Here is a 19499-nt window from a genome sequence, read left to right on the forward strand (position 1 = left end):
AAGAAATCGGTTTTAATACTGAAAATGAATTTTAGCTAGGTGAAACGATCTGCTAGATATTTTTAATATAAATGAATCAAACAAAATATTTTACTATTTCAGTTATATGCATGAAGAAGATATAGTTCATCTCTCTAGTTGTCTGCAGTACATCCCCACTTTTGGGGGGTTATATACACTAACTGGACCCCCGTGTGTCTGAGGCACAATAAGTTAATACTTATATACAGACTTATTTAGGCAGGACAACAATGCAGTTATGAAATGATCAGCTGCCTCTACAATGTATAAGAGGGGATGACCCATTCAGTGAAGTTCTACCAGTTGTTTTTGTTATACAAAAGGTATTCTCATGAAAGATCTAATAGTGCACTAAGGAGCCAACCGCACCCAAAAGGCATGTTGCTGGGACAAACTGATCTTTGTGGATTAATATGGGCAACGCTGCTGCAAATCTATTAGCTAGAGCAGTGATCCCCAACCAGTGGCTCGTGAGCACCAAGTTGCTCATAACCCCTTGGATGTTGCTCCCAGTGGCCTCAAAGCAGGAGCTTATTTTTGAATTCCAGGCTTGAAGGCAAGTTTTGGTTGTATAAAAACCAGGTGCAGTGCCAATCAGAGTCTCCTGTAGACCAACAATCCACATAGGGATATCAGATGGTCAATTACAACACTCATTTTCCACCAACCAGGAACATTTTTCATGCTTGTTTCTCCCCAACTCTTTACATCTGAATATTGCTCAAGGGTAAAAAAAAAGGTTGGGGACCCCTGAGCTAGCGTTTTAGTGATTAGCTATGGTTCTGTATCTATCAATATAAACACCCTTCTCCTGCTTTGGGATCATAATGATGGTGGCAGTTTGCATATATTTAGTGGAAGGGGCGTTGCCTAAAAATGACTTAATTAGCAGAGGGAGGTTCCAGTAGGAGAAGTTCAAGGTTAGATTTGTAATAGTTCACTCTAGGAGTGAAAGACAGGATCATGGGTAATAAGTAGAGGAGTCAGAGGCTCTAACGAGAAGGCTAATAAGGGTTAGTATCCCGCAGAGTCAATGCTGTCATTATACGAACCCAAGCAGTTATTCTCAGCAATAGCTAGATTCCTGGAGTAATACACTTCTTGGGTTTCGCCTAAGTGATGGAGATTGTTCATCAAGGCAGGCAATGCTACTTCTGGGTGTTGTGAATACTACATCTGATATTGAGTAACATCTGATATTGAGTAACATGAGTGACATTTTGTGCATCATTGTGTTCCATCAGCATCCACCAAGGAGAGAATTTGGGGACTATTGATCATGCTGTGTAAAACGTGTAGTGAAACACTACCAGCGATGTTGTCATAGCAACTAATCAGATCTGTGGTTTTGTTTTTTAACTGTTGAAATCTAATTGCTGATTTGTTGCTCTGGGCAACATCACCAGTAATGCTTCGCTCCATTATTTACACAGCATGATAAATAGGCCCCTTTGTGTAATGTCCATCAATAAAGTGTTCCATCTGTTTTTAAAGAACCACTGGCACCCAAGTTTATTTCAAAGATCAAGCTTTGGGTATGGGATCAGTGTGGTTAACTCTTCCTCCATGTGGAGTGTGAACAGTCACATGTAACACGTGCCTACTGGGAGTTGCCGGGAGATGATCCCAATCCAACCAGGTCTGCGGTAGGATTTTAAGGTACCCCACCCATCTACCTGTTACACAACTACAAGATGGTCTTCAATGCGATACCGGCGGATCCAACGTGGTGCGCCAAAATGCAGGCGTCAAGTCAGATGCGACGGAAAATAAGGTACCATATATTCTCGAGTATAAGCCGAGTTTTTCAGCATTCAAAATGTGCTGAAAAAGTCTACCTCGGCTTATACTCGAGTCAGTGGGCAGTAGCTGAGATTGCAGTCACTTTTAATCATTCCTATACCAACAGTTCACTTGGGGAGAGACTGCAATATCACACAATGCCCTCTGTTTGTTATATGAAAGAATAACAGTGACTGCAATATCACAGCGCCATCTGTTGGTTGTATGAAAGAATAACAGTGACTGCAATATCACACAGCGCCCTCTGTTGGTTATATGAAAGATTAACAGTGACTGCAATATCACACAGCGCCATCTGTTGGTTATATGAAAGAATAACAGTGACTGCAATATCACACAGCGCCATCTGTTGGTTATATGAAAGAATAACTGACTGCAATATCACACAGCGCCATCTGTTGGTTATATGAAAGAATAACAGTGCGCCCTCTGTTGGTTATATGAAAGAATAACAGTGACTGCAATATCACACAGCGCCCTCTGTTGGTTATATGAAAGAATAACCGTGACTGCAATATCACACAGCGCCCTCTGTTGGTTATACGAAAGATTAACAGTGATGGCAATATCACACAGCGCCCTCTGCACATGGTAGTGGGACAGTGGGACAATGCACACAGTAATCCGTTTGGCAATTCTCTGTCACCATCAACTTTGCAAAGAAGTCCGGTTGATCGCTGGGGGGGTCGCTTTGGCGGAATGTGCGCTGCTGGGAGACAGGGCTGTAGTTGTGTCTAGGCTTATACTCGGGTCAATACGTTTTCTCAGTTTTCGTAGGTAAAATTAGGTACCTCGGCTTATACTCGGGTCGGCTAATACTCGAGTATATACGGTAAGCTACAGCAATGTCGGATGCTGTCGCAGCGTTCATCTGACACGACATGACTGTCAGATGCAGACGCAGCTTGCAGTGTCTGCATCCGACCGTCGTGTCGCATCGGATGAATACTGCAACACCAACATTTGTATTTCTAACCGTATTTTCCATCGCATCCGACTTGATGCCTGCATTTTGAAGCACTGCGTCGGATCCGCCGGAATCGCATTGAGGACGCTCGTGTAGTTCTACCCTTAGTCGCATTTGTGTTAATGTTGTGTTCGTTTTCACCTGCTTTGTTTAAGCCGAAGTAATAGTGGAGGAAAGTGTTGAAGAAACACTGAGAGACTCTTTATAAAGGCACTTTTGAGTCTTGAGACAAATTAGGAGATCAAAGTCTTTTGTTTCTTTAATACTTTGCCAAAGTCCCCTCTATAATAATGTTTTTCACACCAGCATCTGAAGTTTTATCAGACAATTTTTATTTTATGTTATAAATTGATGCTACTGCTTTTACAAGAATCCAGTCATGATAATATAGAGAATGCAATGACCTCCGTTTTTGTATTTTTATGTAGACTGCAGGGAAGATATTTTGGGTAATGTTTTTTTAAGTGGGTTTCTTGTATTGGTAATACATTGGCCCTTTTTTTCTATTACCTACATGTTTGCAATTTTCAGTGTCTGGCTCCCTTGGAGTGATTTAGGGGAAGAATAAGGTTAGTGGTTACAGATACAAGGGGATTTGGTGGAAAAACAATAACAAACTAGGTCCTGGGTCAGTTCAATGCTCTGGGAGAATTGGATTCTATTTATGGGTCCCTTACGGGTCTGAAAGGTCGAGTAAAACGGTGCCCCAGAGAAAGACAAGTATGGGGTTCATAAGGAGAGGGCTCCTGGAAAATTGCCCCCTACATCTTAAGCACATCCCTGTACTTATTTCACATTCACGCAGAATTTAAAAAAAAAAAAAAAAACTCAACTGCATAGTCCTGACCTTTTAAGCCTGTGTTTACATTCAACCATTTGAGAAAAAGTCTCTTGATGTTATTTTAGTCTATCCCTCTCTCCAGCTCTTTAGTTATTTCTTCTGCTTCGTCCTATGGGTCTGAGGATAAGAAATTCATGGCATTTTCAATGTCCCTAGAATCTCTTATTATGTACCACATATAACAATTTGAAGCGGGGCTCCTATCATCATCTATTTTTGCAAGACGTCTGTTAAATGTTTCAAATACTTACATCTCTGAAGTGTTAAGGACAAATATTTTGTGGCAGATTGTGCTGGTCACGTGATACTCTGTAAAAGCTTCTTTAGTAATAGCCGGTTTAATACTGCCTTCATTAAATTAGTAGAGTAGTAGTAGAGTAGAATTTTTTTAGAAATTAGAATTGATTAAAATGCAGTCTATGGGAGATGACCTTTCTGTAATTTGGAGCTTTCTGGATAACAAGTTATTATGATGGTACAACCTAAGGATTGTAGGTCTAACCAAACTTGTTATTTATTTAAATATAATTACATTTTTTAATCCCTTTGTTATATGTTTGTTATACAGGGAACATTGTGCTTTTCATATTTATAGCAGGCTTTGAGGAGAGCGATTTTCATCCCGTACGTATTCAGAGTACAATCAATTTTGTTTATGACTGCTTTAGAATTGAAAAGACCAACTGTATTTCTAAATACATCTTGTTACTTTACCATACAAAGTGGTTCCTTCAGAACTCTGCATTGCAGCTTTTAAAGCTTAAGGCACGCTGTAGGTATAAAATATATATTAGCACTTAGGAGCAAATTCAGACTTTTTACAAGGCCAGTGGAAATGTAGTGTATATTTAAATGTATTTAACGGTTTCCTTAGAATTATGTCATGTCTAACTGCTCATTAAATGTTTATTTTTTTTAAAGGTGAAGTAGTTCAAATATTTCTCAAAAAATTGTTGTGTAGGCGTTTCTGCCATTTCTAGGAGATGTTTCATGCAAATTACTGCAGTTTTGCTATAGCGCTGATGACTTCCTATTGTGTGAAATAGAACAGAGCTATAATGTTTGCAGATAGATATAAGGAGTATCTCTCAGAAAAAGCAAACACATTTTTTTAATCAGCTGTAAGAATTGTATAACCGTTTTCATTAAAGGCTCGATTAACCTTCCAATGCAAATTGGAATGGTACTTGGAAGGGCAATAAATAACCTACAGAATCTAAAGAATCTATAGTGTTGGATAGCTCTTCACGTCATTATGTAACTTTCCAGGTCACAGAAACCAAAACAGTATGCCAAAAATGTGAGATCATATAGTGATTGTGCTTTGGCTTCTGAACATATCTGTCCAAACGTATTAGATAAAGAGCAGTAGAGTTTATAATGTCAAAATGTACAGTGAATCTACAGAGTTAAAGAAGGTTCTTTCCAGCAAGAATAATAATAATAAAAAAAAAACGTATGACATTAATATACTGATATGTAACTTGTTAATTCTGGGTAAAATAGAGAATTGATATTGGTAAATATATTTTTACATGTATTGTTTTTCTGTTTTAAAAAACACATTTTCCATATCATGGCAGTTTTTGCCATTTGAATGTTCACTGTAATCATGGGTATATGTCGTACCCTGGATCTCGCTGATTGAAGATACAGTATATGAAGCCGAGCGAAGGCCTTCTGAATGAGCAAAACTTCCAAACTGAATTCTGTATTGGTTCCAGTGTCTTTTTAGGACTGCTTGGACCTATGGAGTGACATATGAAAGATTATATTTACATTACTTTATCATTATTGATATATTTCTACTTTTACTAATTTAGATTTCAGGCTATTTTAGGTAAACAAATAAATAAATATATATATATATATATATATATATATATATATATATATATATATATATATATATATATATATATATATATATATATATATATATATATATATATATATATAAAACAAGGAAATGTATTTTGTGGTCACAGCCTCATTGCACCCCCGCCTAATGGTTAGTGGTGAGCACAAGTTTCCCTTGTTTGTTATAGTTTATACAGGAGCAGTGACCAGCTCCATGTTGTAGCTCCCACCCTTCCCAGCTATAGTCAGGTGAACCCACTGGTGTCTAATAAAAGGGCAGCCAAGTATGGGAGGTTTACTTTGAAAGCAGCAAGTAAGTTGCAGGTAAAACTTAGTCCCTTTGTAAAATGTATAATGAAGCAATAGAATTCTTAATAAATCAGATAAAATTGAGCATAGGACTGGCCAGATATGGGATGACTTTGACGTAGTTGGCCAGCTTAAATATATTGCAATATATGGACAAACAATCCCTGTAAAGGGATAAGGCATTTTTCAGTAGCAGTATGCACAAAATGTCTCTGCACCAAACCCATTATCAATATATTTAAGACAGAGGACCTCTTGTATTGTGTATATATGTATTGTGTGTGTATATATATATATATATATATATATATATATATATATATATATATATATATAAAGCAACAAAAACCGCACTCACAGGACTTTTGAAGGTGCAAAATCAAAAAATATTTATTTCAACGTTTCGGCTATTCACTTAAGCCGTCATCACTTCCTGATGACGGCTTAAGTGAATAGCCGAAACGTTGAAATAAATATTTTTTGATTTTGCACCTTCAAAAGTCCTGTGAGTGCGGTTTTTGTTGCTTTATCTATGATTTATTATAACCAGCACCTAGGCAGTAACAATTGTTATGTGTGCACCAGATTTTGGTCTTTATATATATATATATATATTTTATGTCGGTACAGTGAACGCACTCCTCCCGGATATAGTTCAATCGATGGTGGTGCGTTGGTCAATGTTTGATAATACAATCCAATGAATGGACCCGCACTCGTTCATATTCAGTGAAATAAATGTGTCTTTATTCACAGGGTCATTTCCAACGTTGGAAATGACCCTGTGAATAAAGACACATTTATTTCACTGAATATGAACGAGTGCGGGTCCATTCATTGGATTATATATATATATATATATATATATATATATATATATATATATATATATATATATATATATTTGTAATTATTACTAACACAATTACAGTGAGTGCTGCATATAAGTCAGTGTTTAGCAGGTATTAACAAAAAGGCATTAAAACTAGAAAGGCAGTGTACAGCACAAAGTAACCGGTTCGGTATATGTTTAGTGGGTTTGATGGTGCCACTCAATGCAAGTCTTCATGCATTCAGCAATCTTATCTAGGGGACATATAGATGCAGGTGGGTTTCTGTTTGGAATCTCAATTGCAGAATCAGGTGGCATCTTGTGCAAATGTAGGGAGGAAAGGTAGATCACTGAGCAGCCACTGACAGGGGCCATTGAAGATGGGGTTAAGTGGGAAAAAGAAGACGGGAGAAAGGTATGTAACAGTTAAAAGGGGAAGTAGGGGACAAATGCCATTTCGATGGTAGATTTAGGGGGGCAGCTCTGATCTGTCATGCATGGAGCCAGGGTTTTACTGGGCTAGTGGGACATCGGGGAAACCCCACTGTGGCCCAGACCCACTCCCCCACACCACTTCATGACCTTCCCTACCTTTTTCCTTCAAGATGTGAGGTGAAAAAGGTAGGAACAGGGCGGGTGGCCATTGGAGGGGGATTGCGCCTTGGCCCGGGGGCCAATAGAGGGGGGTAGTGACTGGGGTGGGGTGTTAGGGCCCCTGACACAGCAACCCGGTGGGCTCCAGAACTTCAGTCCGATGCTGTATGGATCGTGCTGACACTTAGGGGGAAACCTACAAGAGGGGTGACCTAAAGATTGGCTGAACCAAAGAATAGCAAGTTATCTTAGCATTGATCTGACACATGGGGAAGAGTTATAATGTACTTTACTCCATTTTTAAAATGTTGGGAGAAAATGTAATTTAAAATGTGCCGTTTTTATGTCGTTTGAAAGACAAATTCATAACAGTGTCTGTAAACTGTGTTCCTTTCACTAAAATATGAAAAGTGGAGGTTGAGTCGGAATTTAGGTGGATTTCTGTTTCTGAATATGGAGAAAGTATTTTACTCCAGTTTACCACAACTTTTACTCCAAAAATGGGTTAGCTCCACTTTTGTGAATTCCCCCCTTAGGTTCATTGAGGTGCAGCACATCCCTGTTGAGCCTACAAACTGGATGGGAATTCAGGGAAGAACCCAAAGCCCATCTTCTTACACCAATCAATGCTGCTTTATTATATTTATTATGAATATGTTCACAAAATGCATACATATATTTCATTAAAGATCATCAAACTATGAATAAATTACTCACCTCTCCATTAAAAAAGCAGAAAATTGTAGCCACCAACAAACCCTGTAAAAAAAATAAAATGTTTGTAAAATGTCTTCTTTTGTTCATATAAATGATTTATTTGTTTATTAGCACACCTATATTTAACAAGCCCTCCTATGTTTAGTAACTACTAGCAAAGGTAATGCCAGATGGACAATCATGGATTTTGTTTGCCAGTTTTAATATAAAAAATGCCCAAGTGCACCCAAGATTGCAGGCGCTACAGTAGAGGGTTATGGGAGGTCTTCTCATAGAGAATCCCCACAGACTCTGGCCTTCCAAAAGTTAACTCGTGCTTTAACTGCATAATTTCTACATTACTCAACTCATTATTTTATTGTCAGATCTAAGTGCTTTGATACTATGGTTCCCCTGGGATGGGATGCATAAACCAAACCACAGCAGAATTTGTTCATTTTTTATATATAATGTAAAGTAGAATTAATGGAGAATTCATCTTCTTAAGTGAAAGTTAATTAGTAACAACAACCCCACCCTCCAAGTACATTATAAAAATGAGAGGCAGAGAGTACTGGAAGTATTGGAAGTTAGCAATAAATGGACAGGAATCTCTTGGTTACTATAACTGGGGCCAGAGAAGAAATTACAGTAGCCAAATAATGTCCTTGATAATTCACATTGCCTGGCTATCTGCATAACTGTTTCTGTTATATTATAAATAAAGTAATTACGCATAATATAATCTTAGGAGCCACCATTTAGTATTGACTTTCCCCAGTGTCGGACTGGGACACCAGGGGCCCACCCAAAAACCTTTGACCAGGGGCCCACCAATTAATCTTAGACCAGGGGCCACTCTTCCTCTCCTTTCTTGCTCTCCTCACTCAACCTCTATTCTCCTAGTCTATTTTCTTTAGATACTATACTCTATTTGTCCTACTATTTAGCCTCTTTGTTCTCATAAAAATATGAAATGGCCATGAAATAGGCCAAATGTTTAGCAGCATGAGGGCCCACTGACACCTGGGCCCACCGGGAGTTTTCCTGGTATCCCGGTGGGCCAGTCCGACACTGACTTTCCCAGAGCTAGTGAATGTTGTCCATTTCCAGGTAATCCAGTTTCATATTCAGTAGCAAATTTTGTATAGATAGTCAGCTACCAGTCTCCAAGTTTTTGTAGAATTTTTGGACTTGTGTATTCCCGAAATGGCTTTCTGTATCCTTTGATACATCCTGTATGTCATGGAGTTGACAGCGAAGGAAACTAAAATCATAAGATTCCGACATTGTAGTAGTGTTTTCCATTCTCTGTTCCAGTGGCGTAACTAGTTGTTACTGGGCCCCATAGCAAATTCAATTTAGGGCCCCAAAATATTTATAAGTTGGCCTACTTTACCAAGATATATTAAAATTGCTAATTAATTAGAGTCTCACTGGGCCCCCTACACTCCTGGGCCCCCCTGCAACCGCAGGGTCTGCTTCCTCTATAGTTATGCCCCTGCTCTGTTCCAAAGCTTCCATGTTTTGCTCCATTTTACAGATTTCTTCAGAGAGGATAGTTATCAAGGCATCTAGCTGGGTTCCTAATGGTATTTTAATCCTGTGTAGGAATTCCCCAGGGGACTCTGCGGTTTGGTGTCCAATTTGTGTGCTGCTTTCTGGAAGTTTGTCTGCAATTAATTCTACTAATTAGAATTTTTCCAGGCAGGCCTCAGTTTGGCCTGGTTTGTCCCTGTGACAATCTGACTGTAAAAGAGAAGTTTTGTAGCTGTTTTCCCATTTCCAGTCAACTAAGTTGTGCATGCTGAGTAAGTCCGGAACGAGAGTAAATTTGCATCTTTCTTAAAACTGATTTTGCTTCAGCATTTCAGAAGCAATTTCTCAAAGGCATTCCCTAACCCAGGGTTTTTCTAAAAAAAAAATTTAAGAAACCACAAACTCATATCCACAAATGTCAGTCATTTATCAAAAGATCCAAACTGAAAAAGCATGAACAAGAAAAAGTTGCAGCTTATACAGTAGATCTAGTTACTAAACTTAAATGTATGGGTCAAGGGACTCATTCAACTAATATATATGTATAATCTTTATGTTTTCACAGATTTATTATGCCTTTGTGTTGTAAACAGCACGATGATCTTGTTTGTTTTGAAAAACCCAATAAAAATGTTGGAAACAGAAAAAAAAAAGGAAAAGGTTGCTGAAAAGTTACAAAAACCACTGCTTTTCTGACTTGCTGAACAATAACTATGACTTTATCGTATTATTGTTGCACAAAAGCCAGCATCAAAAACACCTGAATACCTCAAAAACCAAGAAACAAAGAAATAACTTCCAGTTGTAAAAGGGACATCTGGAGTATATTCAGAATTGTCCCAGTTTTGTTGCATATTATATCCCAGAAAAGTTGATCTTTTTTCCAACGCAATTTTTTGTTTTTTTGGTGACAAAAAGCCAGAACCAAAAAAGTTGCAGTTTAGTAAATCAGCCCCTTTGTGATGCTTTAATGTCACTCTACAAGATTTTTTTTGTCTCACTTTATTTTGACCTTTCCTGACCTTCATACATTTGGTATGGTATTATTATACAAAATTATTATAACAGGTATGGGATCAGTTATCCGTAAACTCATTATACAAGAAGCTCCAAATTACGGGAAGACCATTTCCCATAGACTCCATTTTATCTAAATAAAAACGTTTAAAAAATTATTTCCTTTTACTCTGTAATAATAAAACAGTAGCTTGTACGTCAACCAAATTGAGATATAATTAATCCTTATTGAAGCTAAAAAAATCTTACTGGATTTATTTAATGTTTTTTAGTAGACAAAGTAGGCAGATAAGAACTACAGAAAGATCCATTATACGGAAAACGCTTAATAGCAGGTCCGATACCTTTGTATACATAATGACAAAAGAAAACAAAGTTAATAAGGAAGTTTACCTGATAATGCATAAGGATGTGCATAACATAGTCATAGATTTCTTCTGCAATCCGCCCTTCAGGTTTCCAGGGGAACAGTACAAACTCAATTCCAAGAAGAGGGACAAGGATAAGTGTTGCTCTCACAGCTTTCATGTACAGGTTTGATTCTGCTTGATGTGTAACTTTGAGTTTTGTTATCAGAACACGTACAATGTTCAGAAGAAAGAACAGGTTTACCTTGAAATTGAAAAGATATATATATATATAATGAGAAATTATAAACTTTTTATATACTTTATGGCCCACACAAACCTGGTCAGCTATCTCTGACAAATTAAAAACACAATACATTTGTAGTTTCTTCATCTAATACCTTTGCAGGCTTGAGGAAAGACTCATCATATGCACAATGCCCTAAGATAGAATTCAAACACTCTTTAAGTCTCAATATGCTTTCTCTCTCACTTGGCCAGTCTTTCTTCATAAATGAGACTTTCTATACTATTTACCAGCTTAGTTTTTCTGTAACATGTCTGTTAGCAGTAACTCTGTGTCCTGACAAGTGCCTCTTCTCCAGAAAGAAAAACTTTGACAAGTATTTCTTTATAGTTTAATCCTTCCATTCCTTTTACTAGTTATTTACACATCTCTGCACTCCTCACAGCTCACCAATATCCTTCCTAAGGACTGGGGACCAAAACTGTACTACATACTTTAGGTAAGGCCTTACCAGGTATCTATAAAGAGGGAAAAGTATGTGTTCCTAACTCAAGTTTATTATACAGGAGAGTACCTTATTTGCTTTAGTAGACTTGAATAACACTGCCTAAAGTTGCAAAATCTGTTATCCATAAAAACACCAAATTCTTCTCATTAAGGTTGTCCCAACACTTTCATTTGTGTGTAAAAATCAAGGTTATATGCTAATAAATGGAATTATAGTTTATCTGGATCTCCAATTTACCTTTCTCTGAAGAGAAAGAGCAGTCAGATAGGTTTCACTTGGGTGCACTATTTTTTGCAATCCCATCTACTATGTTAATATGTTCCATTCTATATTTTAGGCACAGCTGTGTCAGGGCTCCTTGCTTGTTTATCTGGATATTGAGTTTGAAGGCTGGACATTGAATTAAAGGGCATACCTGTGTTACCGTCTTAATTGTCTGTTTACACACCTATTCATGAAATAATGTGAATCAAAATCACTCCGCTGTTTAAAATATAATATATTCAAAAGAGCAGATCTCTTTTATTTCGAGTATTGACATTGAACATATGTTAAAACTAGAGATGCACCGAATGCAGGATTTGGTTCAGGATTCGGCCTTTTTCAGCAGGATTCGACCGAATCCTTCTGCCATGCCGAACCAAACCCTAATTTGCAAATGCAAATTAGGGGCGGGGAGGGAAATCGCTTGACTTTTTATCATAAAACAAGGAAGTAAAAAATGTTTCCCCATCACAGCCCTAATTCGGTATACGGCCAAATCTTTCGTGAAAGATTCGTGGATTAGGCCGAATCCAAAATAGTAGATTTGGTGCATCCCTAGTTAAAACTAAGGTATCTTTAGTTCCTATGTATATACTAGAACCTTTTCTGCTGTGCTGGCACATATATTATATTGCTGAGTAATTGTGAGTGTTCAGTAATTGCAAATAAAGCTCCAATGTTCATTTATGCCATACGGTGACCTTGCCTTCAGATCAGAAAGTTTACAATAATAAAAGCTTTGGGGACCAGTTAATATATCCAAATATAAATGACGACAGTAATACCTGTATATTGCAGTGGGGCATTTCCATTTTTAATATGGTGCTCAAGGCATATAAGGCAGGATCAAATTATAAAGCCATTTAAATTCTTTTTGTAATTAAGTCTGCGGGTACAGTTGGCTTGTGATTGGGGAGGGACATCGGTGAAGACCATTCATGGTGAAAACCAGTGTATGTACAGTATAATGAAAAGGCAAAGTTTAGATAAAAGTGTTTCCTTATTGATGGACTGAACGGCAACAGAAATGGATTTCCCTTGGTAGGTCATTCTGTCATGCAATGATGTAAAACTACTATTTCTTTTTACATCCAATGTACAGGGAAATTGGAAATGAATGTAGAAGCCAGTAATCAGCCTCTGCAACCGGCTAGTTTATTATATACTACAAAAGTACATACCAACAGCGCAGCACAGATTGGTCCATGAATGATATACAGCAAGTGGGTTTCAGAACTAATCCAGCAGCTAGTCAGGAAACAAACATGTAATTAGTATAGCTTCAAATGTAGCTATATTTGATAATGCATAAATCCATCCAGATAACAGACTTACTTATCATTATAATATAAACTTCTGGCCACAGCGTGTATACATGCAGGAATCAATGGAAATCCTGTAACAAGATTAACATATTTAACACTGTAGCAGATGAAAGACACCACATTTATTTTGGGCAACACAATAAGAATTATAAATAGACTGGTACTGCAACACAACTGAAGCACCTAGTTTTAATTGATTTCTTAGCATTTAATTAATTTTTGCCACACAAGTAAAGATAAAATATTGGGTAAATTGTTGAGTTAACAAAAAGTGAAAATATATAACTGAAATACGTGTGTATAATAAGATCAAAGAGAGACAGATACATTGTAAATGTCTACAGCTGTTAACAACCATGGCCAGAATAAAGGAAGAGGGTAACACAGAAAGGTTGGAGCCTACATCTGCGGGAAATATGTAGCCTGTCCAACCTGTGACCCTTGAGCTTTTAACGCTGACTTGTACTACTTCTTGACTTGTAGTTAGCAGGCCACAGGTTGGATTTCCCTGCAATGTGTTTTAAAAACATTGAATATTATTTTGTTATATACTATATGTCTTTTATACATGCCTATGCTGCCATACCCTATAAGAATGCTTGCAACATCTTTAAGATGATCATAGCCAGACCAAAACTTTATGGTTTATGAACCATGGTTTAAAAGAGAAGGAAAGTCTTTTTGCACTTGGGGGTGCACCCCCAAGTGATTGTATTTACTTACCTGAAACCCCCGGCCGGTGCTCCTATAAGCAGAAAACTGCACTGGCTTCTTCTTTCTTCCAATTTCCTGGGGCAAACGCATGCGCGGTTCAACAAAATAGCCGACTTTTTCGTGTAAGTTCTGCTTTTCGCTCTACTGCGCATGTGCAGCCACGCAAAGAAAGAAGAAGATGGAAGAGGATCGCTCCGAGGTGCTCGCTGGAATAACCCCAGGCCGGTGCAGTTTTCTGCTGATAGGAGCACCGGCCTGAGGTTTCAGGTAAATACAATCACTTGGGGGTGCCTAACATTTGGCACCCCCAAGTGCAAGAACACTTTCCTTCTCCTTTATGTCCTGTTGGATAACAGTTGATTTTTTCAAATTGAACATTTGGTTTGCCAATGTATCTTGTTGCTAAATACTACCAAACCCCTTTCTTTGGGTCTGATTCTTTTGTAGCTGAAATATTGGTACAATATTGTTCTTTTGTATGGGCAGTGTATGGGCAAAAGAACAATAAAATTCCATTGTACTCTTATTCGAGCTACAAAAAAATCAGACCGGAAGAAAGGGGTTTGGTAGTATTTAGCAACTAGATACATTGGCAAACCAAATGTTCAATTTGAACAAATCAACTGCAATCTAACAGGACTTAAAGATGATATGGTAAAATGCTATCCAGGCATTTAGATCTCATGGTTGAAAGAATCTGGGCATGTTTTGTAAGGTTAACAGATTTCTATTTCCCAGTATTTCACAGTATACTCATTTCTAGTCCCCTGTGCAAGATGCATATGAATCCTATTTGTCTGTTACAAAATGTAATATCTTGTGATATTATTTTACACACCAAATTAAAAGATATAATGTATCGTGGTATTAAGAAGGAAAATAAAACAACATGAAATTGATTAAAGGGGCTGTCCACATTCAATTTTATTTTTATTATTTTTAATTATTTCCCTTTTACATAGAAGCTCTACAGTCTGTAATTTCAGCAGCTATCTAGTTGCTAGGATTCAAATTAGCAACCAGGGAGTGCTTTGACTGACTGGTATATGAACAGGAGTGAACCTGAATAGAAAGAGAAGTAATATAAATTAACAATAACAACAATAGTTGTTTTGTTCCTGGGGTCATTTTCCCCCATTTGAAAAAGCTGGAAGGAGTCAGAAGATGGCAAATAATTCAATAAATTTTAAAAATTAAAACAAAAAAATTGATTAGAAGAGACCATTCTATAACATACTCCCTCTAAGATGGTGGCAGAAATAACTTGTGTGCTTCAGTGTGTGCTTCAGTCATACAGTCAATTTATAAAAGTGATTAGAGGAAATATAAATATAATAGAAATAAAAACACTGGGCTGTGAATCGGAATTTGTTGCTAGTGGGTTGAGAGTTTCTTCGCAAGCAAAGTCCAGGGGAGAGAATAGGGGCTTTCAAACAGTAGTTTTAAAAGGATTCAGTGATAACAATATGTGAATAAAACATTCTTTTTAAAAAAAGAATTTAATGAATATAGATATTTTTAAATACATACCCCATCCTAATAAATAGTACCACATTAAATGTTGCTTTTCTGCAAAAACAGCCACTACTATTAGAGTGTGCAAATATATTCCTTCACACAGCATCCAGAAATAATTACATCCCATCAGATACAGGTGGATAAACTGGGATATTTTGCAGATGACCTGCGAACAAGCAAAATAACAATAATTCATTAATGACAAAAAAGGAAATATGTCAATCAACCATGGAAAACAACTGAAGCGTTCTGACACATCCTCAATTAATTTAATTCTACTGCATAAAGTTTTGTGACATCAAAAAATACAGATACAATGTATTCTATGTTGAATATGTTTATAATAGTTAAATAAAAATATAAAACCAGAAAGGGGCTTTCCAATCTTGGAAGTGTTGAGTCCAAGCCAGCAAGAACCATAAAAAAATTTAAAGGAAAGAACTAGGGATATACTGAATCCATACATTTTGGATTTAAAAAATGATAATTCAGAATGATAATTCAGATTGTATGTAAATTATTCAAACCAAATTGTGTGTGTGTTTTTAAATGTTTAAAAAATGCATCAAATGTAACCAAAAACTGTTGGATTTGGTTTTCTAGAGTTTTAAGGTCACATGATTTTTAAAGGGTTTTGATTCATTTCAGTCAACTGAATAAAGATTACCAGTTCGGAAGAAAGTGTTAGGGTTCGACCAAAACCCAAACTGAATTCTGAATTTGGTGCACCACCAGAAAGAACATGTAAAACTGAAATAATTGTTCATGAAAGTAAAAAGTTAATTCCCTATTTAATTTCAATAGGTTTAATTGACTTGAAACAGCTAATAGCTAAACCTGCAACTTACTGGATTGGTTGCCACTAAAGCTTGGTTGTTGGCCACTGCTGACAAGGAAATTATTGTAATAATAGAGTTGCAAACAAAGGAGAAAAATAAGTTTTTATGAAGTGTAATTCTCTGGCAGCTCAAGTTCCTAAAAAGGAAAAAAAAAACAAATTAAATATTGTCTTGAGAAAATACATTTAAAGTAATATTCAGTTGATACAATACACACACTAAATACACTACAGTCGAATCTGCAGCATCACTGACCCACCAATGACAAAGTTATAGTCATCCATCACTCTCCCAACTCTTCGTACTCAACATCCACAAATACCATGGGAGCATGGGAATTATACATTCTCTGCTGCATACAGATTGCAAGGCAAAAGGGAAGTTAATTGGAGGAATATGCCACAAGATTCCTCATGTAAAGCTCCCCATAGACGCGACGATTCTTCTTGCCGAACGACCGATTTTAGGGAAGTCCGACCAATCCTTCGAAATTATTGTGCGGTTAGTGGGATTCGAACCATCGTACATCTTACAATTTTTCGGCCAACATTTGTCAGGAAATTGATTGGCCAGGTCAAAAAATCTTTGTGGGTCCCAGTGCAATCTATCTATGTTTGCAGGGCCAAGCAGGCAGCTCCCCTTTGTTTTCCTGGCAAATTGGTCTTTTTAGTTGATGGTCAATTCGTACGATTGTCCGATCGTTCTGAGAAGATCGTGGTCTCACGATCAGGATCTGATCTTTTAAAAATCTCAACATCTATGGCCAGCTTAAGTGAAGCTTAAGAGGCTCAGATGTTGTGGTAAAGAGAAAGGACTTCCAAGTTTTGGGCAAGTCCTAGCAATAGATTTTAAAGGAACTGTAACACTAAAAATATTTTAGTAAAAAATCTATTTTACAGTGCACGAAGATAAGCTCTATCCTGCACAAAGTTTACTATTTGCAATGCTTTATTAAAAATATCATGATATAACTCTGCTTCCGGTCTACTGAATTAAGGCAATGGCAACTTTCCAATATACATTTACATGGTTTTAAAATGATTTGTAAAGGTAACTGAAATTGAAAGCATCACCCCTCTGTCACCTTTTGTTCTCCCAATTGCTGCTTTGGATTCCTGAATCAGTGTAGCAAAAGCCAGCTGATGAACAGACCTGGAAAACAACTGACTTCTGCTACATTATTTCAAGAGTCGCAATAAGATAACAGAAAGAGATAAATACTGCTTTCAGTTGCAGTTTTCATTTATTAATTTTGATGGTAGAAACAGCATAACTCCTATGCTTCTGTTATACTGTTAAAGCTTAAAGCTGTCATGGGGCTAGAAATGTTGTTAGTTTTCCAAGTGCCCTCAGTCATGTGACGTGGGCTCTGATAAACTTCAGTCACTCTTTACTAGTTTGAGTGATATCACTCCCTCCCTTTCTGCCATGGCAGCCCATCAGCAGAACAATGGTTAAATGTAGTTATATTTAGTAGGAGAAACAATAGCTTATCTGAAGCATTTCCAATTTGGCACTTTCTGAAAGCTCAGGATCAGGCACAATGAGATGGCTGCCTACACCCCAATATTTGTAATGTAAACAAAAAGTGTCATTTAGAAATATAAACTTCACCATAAAAATAATGGTAGGATCCCTTTAACAGTTTGAGTTCCATACCATCATCACAGGGAAAGGTGCAATGAATGAAAACTCCTAACTGTTATGGAATATGCTCCCAGCTAAAACTGTCTGCTTACTTTGTAGGGTTCATAGTCACTGCACTGGTTGCAATTTCAGAGCAGGAAGTGTCTTACCTATTGTACTGAATTTTTTTTTTATTTTTATTTTTTTAGATCAAAAGTATTGCAAAATACCAAAGTAATATCCCTTAAACAAATGTTTCCCAAAAAATTGATGTAATTATTTGTGTGTTCAAGCTATTAATGCTACATTTAATATTAATGTTATAAGAATGAACTGAAAGGCTTACTTAAAGTAGAAGAAGATTCCCAAGGAAATCAAAAGTGATGCAATGGATAGTCCATGTCCAATAATAGTCAAATAGTACAGATTTAAGGCTGTCTGTTAAAATAAAGCAAAATAATGTTCAGTGTTAAACATATAGGGGGTTATTTACTTACGTCCGAATACCAAAAATTCTCCGAAATCAGAAAAATTTCATGATTTTTTTTTTGTTATAATAGGCTTTTAAAAAAATCACAAACTTTTCGGAATTTATTAAACCCCAAGGGCTAAAAAGCCTGAATATAAAAACACGGCATTTCAAACCTGTCGAGGTTGCATAAAAGTCAATGGGAACAGTCCCATTGATTTTTGGTTGTGTCGGGGGTTTCGGGCAATTTCACAATGTTTTTGGAGCTTTCGGGTGAAAACTCAGAAAAAAATCGGAGCTTTTCCCGCAAAGGTGATTTTCTGGAAAATGTAATAATAAATAAGCGTTAAAAGCCCGAGTGGGTTAGATTGGAGTTTGTAGCAGCCAATATTGAGATAAATAACCCCCTAAGTATAGGAAGAAACCCAATTGAGTGTTTAGTTATCTCACCCCTCCTCTGTTTCCCAGGTTCATATTTACACTAGATTACTTACCAGATTGAGGTGCAATCTATCACTCAGTGGTACCCCAAAAATGAAGCAGAACCTGCGGGGTTTGCTTCCTCTATACCGGTAGAGAAATCCCCCCTCCCTTCATCCTCTCAAGCAGGTGGTTGGGAAGCGAGCAGGTGGGCATAGAGGCTTGAGCGGCCCTCCAATTTTTTTCCGAGGGGAGCCTGGTATTCTGTAATTACCCTACTGGGCCTCACTCTAGTCTCATCCTTGAGGATGGGTTATCGTATAATGGATCTCATACCTATACTATTTAATGATATCATATTTATAATTTTTTATATTTATAATATCATATTTATTCTGCAATCCTTTTCAATTTTTCTGTTTAGCAGTCATATATTGAAATACTTTTTTTATTATTAGAACCTTTGATAGTTACATAGTTACATAGTTAAATTGGGTTGAAAAAAGACAAAGTCCATCAAGTTCAACCCCTCCAAATGAAAACCCAGCATCCATACACACACCCCTCCCTACTTTTAATTAAATTCTATATACCCATACCTATACTAACTATAGAGCTTAGTATCACAATAGCCTTTGATATTATGTCTGTCCAAAAAATCATCCAAGCCATTCTTAAAGGCATTAACTGAATCAGCCATCACAACATCACCCAATTGATAAATTAGAGGTTATTTTTATATA

General features: G+C 36.9%; 1 protein-coding gene across 1 annotated transcript in view; it reads right to left on the bottom strand.

Moving 5' to 3' along the window:
* Window positions 1–5102: 5102 nt before the first annotated feature.
* Window positions 5103–19499, bottom strand: part of calcrl.L (calcitonin receptor like receptor L homeolog) — a 32562-nt gene continuing 18165 nt past the window's right edge. Inside the window, 8 exon segments of the mRNA NM_001086737.1 lie at window positions 5103–5379; window positions 7945–7986; window positions 10873–11091; window positions 13027–13093; window positions 13181–13241; window positions 15415–15568; window positions 16251–16377; window positions 18214–18305. Of these exon segments, the coding sequence (NP_001080206.1) occupies window positions 5164–5379; window positions 7945–7986; window positions 10873–11091; window positions 13027–13093; window positions 13181–13241; window positions 15415–15568; window positions 16251–16377; window positions 18214–18305 (978 nt within the window). The 3' untranslated portion in view covers window positions 5103–5163.

Source organism: Xenopus laevis, chromosome 9_10L (assembly GCF_017654675.1).
Source record: "Xenopus laevis strain J_2021 chromosome 9_10L, Xenopus_laevis_v10.1, whole genome shotgun sequence".
Lineage (NCBI taxonomy): Eukaryota > Metazoa > Chordata > Amphibia > Anura > Pipidae > Xenopus > Xenopus laevis.